Source organism: Cannabis sativa, chromosome 8 (genome assembly GCF_029168945.1).
Source record: "Cannabis sativa cultivar Pink pepper isolate KNU-18-1 chromosome 8, ASM2916894v1, whole genome shotgun sequence".
Taxonomy (NCBI): Eukaryota; Viridiplantae; Streptophyta; class Magnoliopsida; order Rosales; family Cannabaceae; genus Cannabis; species Cannabis sativa.
Genome location: NC_083608.1, coordinates 17,931,661 through 17,942,274, shown reverse-complemented (window position 1 = coordinate 17,942,274; position 10,614 = coordinate 17,931,661). Strand labels below are relative to the sequence as shown.

Here is a 10,614-nt window from a genome sequence, read left to right as displayed (position 1 = left end):
TTCTCGGTCCTCATCAATGGGGAGAAAATTGGTAAATTCCATCCTACTCGGGGCCTTCGCCAAGGTGACTCACTATCCCCATATTTTATTCTTCTTTGTTCGGAAGGTCTTTCTTACCTTATTCATGAAGCCGAAAGGGCTGGAAGCATTAATGGAGTTCAATTCGGGAGAGATAGAATCAAAGTCTCGCATTTATTCTTTGCCGATGATAGTTTTGTTTTTCTTAATGCAAAAGACAATGAATGCAATACTATGAAGCGGATCCTACAGCAATATTCAAGGCTATCGGGTCAACAAATAAACCTCGAGAAATCTGAAGTTAGCATGGGTAAGAGGATCTCCACCGTTCAGGGACAGGCTTTAGCACAGAGATTGGGGGTTCGGCTTGTCTCTCACCATGCTAAGTACTTGGGGCTTCCGAGTTTTGTGGGAAGAAGGAAACAAGAGGTCTTTGAAGTAGTTAAAGAGAAAGTTTGGAACAAGCTTAAAGGGTGGAAAGCTTCAATGTTCTCTCAAGCTGGTAAGGAAATACTAATCAAAGCTGTTGTGCAAGCTATCCCGAGTTATACCATGAGTTGCTTCCGTCTTCCAAAGAAGCTCATTAAAAATCTTCACTCCTTGGCTGCCAATTTCTGGTGGGGAGATACAAAGGAACATAAGAAACTCCATTGGAGTTCGTGGGATAAATTATGTAGACCTAAGGAGGAGGGAGGCCTTGGATTTTGTAGTCTAACCGAGTTTAACCAAGCTCTTTTGGCTAAACAAGGGTGGAGGCTTCTTCATAATCCTCACTCTCTTCTTATCCGAATTTTGAAGAATAGCTACTATCCTACCACTTCCTTTATCTTAGCGGGTTTTCCTAATGGTGCTTCATGTGTTCGGAAAGGGATTTGTTGGGGAAGGAAAATCCTCAAAGAAGGGGCTAGGTGGAGAGTTGGAAATGGTAGAAAGATAAAGGTGTGGGAAGATAAATGGCTTCCTAGACCTCATGAATCTACCCTTTCTAAATTTCCCGATATTCCACCTCAAACCAAGCTTCATAAGTTTATAACTTGGGATGGAGAGTGGAATAGAGAAGAGATGACTAAACACTTTCACGAAGATGACATCCCTTGGATACAAGGCATTCCAATAGATTTATACATGGAAGATGATCTCATTTGGCCTTTCACCCCTAATGGTCAAGATAATGTTAAAAGTGGGTATCGGGTTGGCAGGGAATTAAATCTTAATCCTACTAGATGTTCTAACATGGCTGAGATTCAGAAGTGGTGGAAAATGCTATGGAGTCTACAACTTTCTCCTCGGATGAAGCTCTTTGGTTGGAGAGTTTGCCACAACTGGTTGCCTGCCAAAACTAATCTGAAGCACAGAGGTATTGATATCAATACTCGTTGTGACATGTGTGGCAGGTATGAGGAAACTCTTACACATGCCTTATGGAGTTGTGATAGAGTTAGAAACATTTGGAAACTCTTTTCTTGGTACAAAAACTGTTCAAATTTGGGGGAAGGAACTATGTTTGATGTTTTAATGGCCATTGAGCAGACAACTACCAGGTGTGAGTTTGAAGATACTATCAAAGTGATGTGGGCTATATGGGAAAATCGAAACAGGAAATGGAAGCAACTCCCAAGTATGAATGGTCAGCAACTGATAAACTGGATCTTCTCTGCCTATCCGAATGTTCTCAAAGCTGAAAATGATGTTGTTCACCAAGAGGCTGGTCTCACCATCAATCAGAAGCAGTGGATCCCGCCTGCTAATGGCTGCATTTGTGTCAACTGTGATGCAGCTGTTATCGACAAAGTTGCAGGTGTGGGTCTCGGCTTCATCTGGCGCAAGGCTGATGGCCAAATCCTTTCTGCTGGTCAGATTTACATGAAGAGTATCTGCTCAGCCAAGATGGTCGAGGCTTGGGCGATTTTGGAAGCTTTGAAGAATCCTCCAACTGATGCATCAAACCAGATTGAAGTTCAAATCGATTGCAGGGTGCTGGTGGAAGAGATCAACAACCGGGGTCAACATCTCTCGGCTGAAAGCAATCTTCTGTATAAGATTCACAATGTGCTGGATAATTTTCAGAATGTAAATATCATTCATGTAAAAAGAACCAATAATGAGTGTGCTAATTTGTTAGCTAGGAAATGTCTAGTTGACAAAAACACACAGTTTTTCAACCATTTTTTTTCCGGATTGGTTAGCCAAATTTTATAAGGCTGATCATCCTGCTATGGTGTAGGTTATTTTTTTTTGTTCTAATAAATTCTCTTTCAAAAAAAAATAATATATATCCAAATCTTTCAAAATATATGTAAATTCTATTATATGATAATATATTGCTTGCATTAATTGGAAAAGCATCCATTTTTATTTCTATATGTAATATATGAAATTTCACTATAAATATCGTTGAATTGCTCTTGAAGGATACATTCATAATTAATTGCTTAATCATATTCCATGTGATTAAATAATATTAATTAATTATAGCTTCATCTATGGATATATATATAGACTAGATAAATGTTACGTGCACTTAGTTATATATTTAGATTTTTTTTTTAAGTTATATGTTTTGATTTTTGAAAATTAGAATAAAAATATTATATATAATTTAATTAAATAAATAATATTATTTTAATAGAAAAATATTTATTTTAAAGCTTTATAAAAGAAAATATAATATTATACTTTTGAAAAAGATAAATAAATACACATGCTCAAAGTTTTTTATACAATTTATTTTAAAAAAAATTAAATAATAGAAGTTATTTAGAGTCGATCAAATTTAAGCCAAAACAAATCGAATTGTAGGAACACAATGAGTATTAATTTCTTATCTATCCACATTGTATACATATATATATATATATATATGAGTGTTTTATAGTAGGTCTTTTTTCTCTAAAATTAATAATGGAAAGTTTAAAATTTATTAAAACTAATTAATTAATTGAAAAAATAATGGAAAGTTTAATGATTAAGTCTGTTATATTTGACTTTGTAAGTAGGTGTCAATTCTTGAATGGTTGTAAATTATTAATTATTTCAAAAAATATTAAAAATAAAACAAATAATGTAATTTTTTTTTTTATTTCTTTCTTCTCCATTTACTTTTTTTCAGTCGACCTTTTCAGTCGACTCCTTCTTCCTAATATTAGACCCAAACTCCATCCATTAAAAATCCAAAAAGATAAAATTTTTTACTAATAAAAATTATTAAATCTAAACTTTATATGAAAAATTTATTAAAACTTAAAATTAAAAACTTTATATGCAAATCTCTCCCATGTCCAAATTGAAGCAAGTGTCAAATTAAGAGCAGCAACTCAAGTCAAGAACACGCTCCAAGTTCGACGCTCTGGCACGAAAAGCTTTGCCCTCGTGTTTTATAAAAAGAAAATATCAGTATTAATGGAATTTGTTTTATTATTATTTTATTTTTGCCCTCTTGTTTTATAAAAAGAAAATATCACTTCAAATATTAATGAGATTTGTTTTATTATTAGTTTATTTTTGCCCTCGTGTTTTATAAAAAGAAAATATCAGTTCAAATATTAATGAGATTTGTTTTATTATTATTTTATTATTTTATTAAATAAAAATAAAAAATAACCCACGAATTTCTCATAAACCAAAAATTCAGTTATATAGGCACACGTTATATAGAATAGATAAAGAGTAACTACACGTAAATTTGAAAAATACCTGTGGTAAAAAATAAATTTCAAACAATCATTTTGAATGATTTATTTAAGATGAATTGTATTTGTTAGAAATGTATACATATATCAAATTTGTGTATAATTACTTATAATAAAATGTGTATCAACTATTGCACGACATATAATTTAATTAATTTATTTTTTTGAAACAGACATATAATTTTATAATATCATTGTGTGGTTCTCTTCATTAACAAGTTGTAGGCTTACCCAACAAAATAGGGTTTACACGTGAGTTGAATGGCATGGTGCTATGCAAAGAAGACAAAAACACAAAATCATTATCACAAAATTAAGTGGAGATTAGAGAATAGGACTTAAAAAGGGGTTCCATACATTATATCATAAGTAAAGTAAAACATTTTTTAATTTATTTTTGACTACAATATATAATTCATTGGAGTGTTAGGTACAAAGTGTGAGCTTTCATGTGAAATATTAATGCCCGATTAGAAATATAATATTTTATTGATACAGAAAAATATGTATTTTGGAGGGAAAAAATAATTTTTTATTATATTGTTTATCTGTTAAAGTTTACCGTTAAAATTAACAGCGTTACATCATTTAATTATTATTTTTAAAAAATTCATTAATTATTTTTCTTAAACTATCTAAATAATTATATTCTTTATTTTATTGTTTATTAAAATATAGTTCACATATATAATTTTAAAAGATTTATTTATTTTTTAAAAAATTATGGTAAATATTTATCTATCTATATATTGACATGATAGTGTGTTTTAAATACTTCTATTTATTCTCTCTTTAATTTTCTTATTTTTCTAAGTTTTTTATTCTACTTTTTTTCTTTTTTCTTTTTATTTTTTTTATTCTAAGAGATTAATAATTAAATTATATTCTACTTTATTTAATTATATATCATTAATTTTGTCAAAAAAATTAAATATTATTAATTAAAAAAAATAAATTATATAATCGTATATGATAACTAATGATTCACTTAATTAATTTATAATAGAATATAATTCACTTATGTATAAAAGTAAATATTTATCGATTATTGTTTGATTTATTTTATGTACAAAACTACAAGTAAGATATGGTAATCAACTTTAAATATAATACTAATAGTGACTAAAAGAGATACTGTGATAATAATTGTTTAGAAGATATTTTTGTGTGTGTATTTTTTTAATGTAAGAAATTGTATGATGTTTATTTTTTAAAAAAATTCAGTAGAATTTTTTATATAGATTTACTATTTTTTTTAAAAAAAAATTATACATAAAAATATGTTTTACTTTCTTTGATATGATTCTATTGTTAATTAATATTCAAATATATAATTTAAAATTAAATGAAATTAGATAAAAAATTTTAAATTTAATAATCTTAATAGTTTGGGAGCATTTTTAACGATCTTAAAAATTCAGATGGCATGATTTAATACATGTCAAAGTTAAGAGCAAAAATCTTAATTAGCCAATTTTAAATCTTGATGAGAATAAAAAGGTTAATTAAGGGAAGTATGGAAGTGCAGTCGTACACTAGTCCACTTGTCAGCACTAGATTAGAGATACACAAGCTTTGTGTTACATGCGCGAAACAGGGTATCACTACATATAAGATTAATAATATGAAATGGAAATATAGTAGAGAGTAGATACCCTCCCAATGGTAATATAAATTTCGAAACGACTTTTATTTAATATATTCCTTTTTATAGAAAGACAATCGTATTTTCCACCATCCTTACAATAATATATATAAATATAAATATGGAGCTTCATGATCATCATCACAATAATAAATATATATAAAAAAAACTAATAATAAAATTAATTACTTGGGTCTTGGGTAAGAGTTTAATTAATGTGGGTCTGAAACCATACAAAGAAAACTTTATTATAAATTCATTAACAAATCCTTTACTTTGTTTTCATTTTCACAACCCATCTCTCTCTCTCTAGCTTTATAGTACCTTACATCTCTCTCTGGTCCAAGGATATATATATCAACATTCCTTAACCAAACACTACAAAAACAAAACCAAAAAATTAAAAATAAAAACAAAATCAAGAAAGAAAGATATGGAAGATTCGAGCAAATCAAGGTTCAAGAGGATTTGTGTCTTTTGTGGAAGCAGTTCTGGAAAGAAACCTGGCTACCAGGAAGCTGCTGTTGACCTCGGAAACGAACTGGTACATATACATATATATATACGTATATTTCTGTATATGCATTTTCATTTTCATTTTCATGTTTTGAACCTTCTTTATCCATTTTATTTTAAAACCCAACATTCCTTTTTCTTTTTACCAAATGATTATTTCATTTCAAGTACCCAATAGTTTTTTTTTTTTCATTATTATTAGGGCTTATTTAGTTTCATCTTTAACTATATTTCTGCTAACTTCATTCTCTCTTTCTTTACCACCTAAACGTGTAGGGTTTAATGATCTATAGAGACTTTTATTTTATTTTTTTGTTTCATTTTTTTTGGGTTCATGTGATCAGAAAGAGAGAGAAATAGAAGGGATTAATTCAATATAATGCTAGCTGTAACCTTTCTGTCAATTGAATCGTTGAGCAGCCTTCTTGCATGATCTCTTTTTTTTTCTTTTTTAAAATTTTTAAACATACATTATGCTAATTTTAATTTGTGATCACATCAATAATATTAACGAATATATATATAGCTAGCATTGATGAATATTAATTTTCAACTTGACACATTCATACATAGCATTGATGATTTATTTTCATGGGGCTAAATGAAGAACATTAATTTATTATATTTTTTACTCATGAATAGAACTTACTGTATCACTACTCTAGCTTAGTAGGGTTATGTATGTTGTAATAAATTAAGTACAAAAATAATTATTACCCTTTTTCTCATGATGGGCTATTGACACGTGGACTTAAGGGGTTTTATTAATTTATTTTTTTTTTTTGAAGGTGGAAAGAAGGATTGATTTGGTGTATGGAGGTGGAAGCGTGGGATTGATGGGTCTTGTTTCTCAGGCAGTTCATGATGGCGGGCGCCATGTTCTAGGGTTTGTCTCACTCTCTCTCTTTCTGTCTAATCTTGGAGTTTGAGTTTTATACAAGTATAAATGAAAAGCCATGCCATGGCATGATGATGGGTTTTAATATTGAACAAATTAATTAAATCTATAATAATATTAATTAAGGACAATATTGTGTTTGTTTATTTATATATTTGGAATTTAGATAATTATTTTGTTACCTCTTGAACCTTACAAAATTCTTCCCAACTATCTATGAAAGTGGGGCTTTTCTTATCTTAAACAACTCAAATATGGGGGACAGCATAGGATCAAATGCTGGGCCAGACATAATAACATATGCCTGCGCATGTTCCTAATATATATTTTTTTAAAAATTGGGACAAAATTGTCTTTATATATTCTTTTTGTTGTTCTTTCAATATTAGTTTAAAGTTGAATCCATTTTGATCTTTGTAATGTGTCAGCACCACAAAACTGGAATTTACCAGTTGTAATTGTAAAGTGGTCAGGAAAAAAAAAGGTTTTGGAAAGTTTGTGAACTTTTTAGTGTAACTTTCTCTTTATAAAATTTCCCAAAACTTTGTCAAAAGAAAGATATCTATGGCCATTATTTTTCTTTTTATCTCTTTCGTACATATTGTGATTTTTGCAACTTTATAATAATGAGACAATTTCTAACTTTTAGTACTACTCGTGTGTTATTAATTTGCAGGGTTATTCCAAAGACCTTAATGCCTAGAGAGGTACATAAATTCAAACTCTCTCAAAAGATTTGGATAAAATTGAATATTCTCTTCATTAGATAATATTTAAATAATCATCATCATTAGTAGTATTATAATTAATTTGGAAGTGATTAAGCTAATTAATTTAATTATTGTGTACAGATAACTGGTGAGACTGTTGGAGAAGTGAGAACTGTAACTGATATGCATCAAAGAAAAGCTGAGATGGCTCGTCAAGCAGATGCATTCATTGCCCTCCCTGGTATATATATATATCTCTATATATATATGACATGTGATATGATGTGATATATATTATTATATTGATTTTAATTAATTTAAGATCAATTTGCTAAAATAGACAAAATATATAGTTAATGTTCTTGAATATTTTTATCAGGTGGATATGGAACACTCGAGGAGCTTCTGGAAGTCATAACATGGGCTCAGCTTGGAATCCATAGGAAACCTGTAAGAACGAAGTTTCCTATATCTTGTTATGTTTGACCAATCACAATTATATCTTAAAATGTTTATTTATATATATATTTAATTAATTTATTAAGATGATCAATATGAAAGGAAACTATATATGTTAAGTTATAGTAGTTGACACTTTAAAGAAAACTATATTTTAAAATGAATTTGGTAAAGTTAATAAACCCCTTTAAACATGGCTAAAAGGTATAGATAGAAGAAACAAAACATCTAACATTATTAATTATATTATTATTTATATTTTAATATAGTTTCCATGGTTTAAAGACCTTAAAAACACATCGAAGCTTTCACATGGGGCATGTTTCATGTTGTTCAACTGTAATTATTGATGATACACTAACAAATTAATAATAATAAAAACATTTGATGTTCCTCTCAGCTAATTAAACTGTATCTCACAAATAATAACTTAGAATTATAAAACAATATTATATATTCCACCGTGTTCCCTTGTCTCCATGTGGAGGTGATGTTATCATACACGTATGATTTGTCATGCTTTCTAAGTACACGCCTTCTTTTTTATTTTTATATGTTTTTAATAATTAATTAATAGCAACATATATACAAAATTTTATAGAAACCAAAGTTTGACGGGTCATCGATTGCAACCTACCTATATAGAAAGAAATCTTAGTGAGTGGGATGTATGTAATATATATCATAAATCATAAATATACATGATATTATAATGTATATCATATGGTATTATTATTATTATTATGTATATATATTTGTAGAATCATTGCATGTGATATTTAATTCTAAATATCGTACACATGAAAAGATTACTTATAAGATATGCCAAGATTTGCAATTTAATCAAATAAAGCATTAGATGATATCTCTCTTTTATATTTATAAGGCCGGATACTAAATATACATAATATGATATATAAATGAATTTGATGTTTAAAGAATCTCCATTTGAATGGGAGAAAAGATTCTCTTCTAATTAATTACACGAAAAAGATATGATTAGTTGGTTTATTAATAAAGCGGTTGGATATATATATATATGTTCTTGTATGCTTAATTCTCAAACACTTAGAATTGGATATTTTAAAATATTTAAGTTAATCTTACTAATTAATATGTATAGGTGGGGCTTTTGAACGTTGATGGATATTATAATTCGTTGCTGAGTTTCATCGATAAGGCCGTTGATGAAGGCTTTATTTCGCCCACTGCACGTCGTATTATCGTTTCAGCTCCAACAGCCAAACAATTGGTCAGACTTCTTGAGGTACTAATAATAATTAAACTCATCTATTATATATATATATATTCTTGAACCCTAGCTAACTAGCCTCTCTTATTATATTAAAATAATATTTAAATTGTGAATGATTAACTCCTGTGTGTGATGTGAATCAATATTTATTTTTTTTCTCTATGTACTGATTCTTATTACAAAGGAAACACAATATTTATCTAGATTTGTTTAAGAGATGAATAATGATAGGGTTTAGGTACAGCGACAAATATATATGTATAAATATTGTTGACCGTATATTATTTTATAGAATGTTGACCAAATATATAATGATAAGTCCCACTTGTTCATACATGCCTAGTCTTTATTAAGATTTATTATTATAATTAATAACTTGGAATTTGGTGAAAAATTAAAATTTGTGAATTTATGTTTTATTATCTCAGGAATACACACCAGAGTATGATGAAGTAACATCCAAGTTGGTGTGGGAAGAAGTGGACAGACTAAATTATGTTGCTGAGTCAGAAGTGGCCACATAATAATTATATGTAAAAATGTCCATGTTACGTGAATCATACATGTCTTTTTTGGGTTTCACGTACGTAATATATACTTATATATATGTAGTTATTATCATTATATTTATTATATTATATTATACGGGGGGCTCACCGTAGTTCTACAGCTTAGGAAGTGATCTGGATCTTTTTTTGTAGCTGAGCCACAAGTTTGTGTATTGATCATATATATATATATATGTACTTTGTCTCGAAAAGAGAAAAATTAAATGCTTGTATGGCTTGGCCTCCATTTTGTGAAGGTATCATCAATATTGATCAAGATCATGTTTAATTTGTTCTGAGTCTCAAAATTCATGCTCTATGTATCGACCATTTATGTAAATAATTATTGTTTATCTTCATTGAATCAAAGCTAACTCATTTTGTGAGATTTGTTGTGATCGAACCAATCTAACAGCTTAAGAAGTTTACTAATTACACACGAGCATAGATGAAAAATAAAGTGCAGAAATTAATTAAAGAAAGATAATTACGAGTTATATACAATGTTTTACATTTTGGTAGAACAGCAGCCTCAAATCATACTGGATCAAGTTTCAGAGATTACAAGTAGTACAAAGCAAGAACACAAGTAAGTTACAAGAATGACTTGTTTCACTTGAGTATGAACTCTCTTTTCTCTTTCTCTCTCGATCTCTCTGTAAAAATTACAAGAATGGATAAACAAATCTAATCCATCTAACTCTTTCCGAGAGCTAACAACCAGCTTACAATTCCACTTGTCCAAGTTAGTACCAACTAACTTCACTAGCTTTTGTATGGTAACTTGTAACCATATCTTACAAATCTCCACCTTAGAGCCAATCATAGCTCCTGTCACTGTCCAATCAAGCCCAGAGGGCTTAGCTATATATAACC

At 29.0% G+C, this 10,614-nt stretch overlaps 1 protein-coding gene across 1 annotated transcript; it reads left to right on the top strand.

The window, feature by feature from the left end:
* The first annotated feature begins 5,667 nt into the window (after positions 1-5,667).
* Positions 5,668-10,030, top strand: LOC115700845 (cytokinin riboside 5'-monophosphate phosphoribohydrolase LOG7). The gene is made up of 7 exons (XM_030628510.2): positions 5,668-5,896; positions 6,657-6,754; positions 7,443-7,473; positions 7,618-7,717; positions 7,856-7,926; positions 9,059-9,202; positions 9,619-10,030. Exons 1-7 carry the CDS (start codon positions 5,786-5,788, stop codon positions 9,712-9,714), a joined length of 651 nt encoding a protein of 216 aa, XP_030484370.2. The 5' UTR covers positions 5,668-5,785; the 3' UTR covers positions 9,715-10,030.
* The last annotated feature ends 584 nt before the right edge of the window (positions 10,031-10,614 follow it).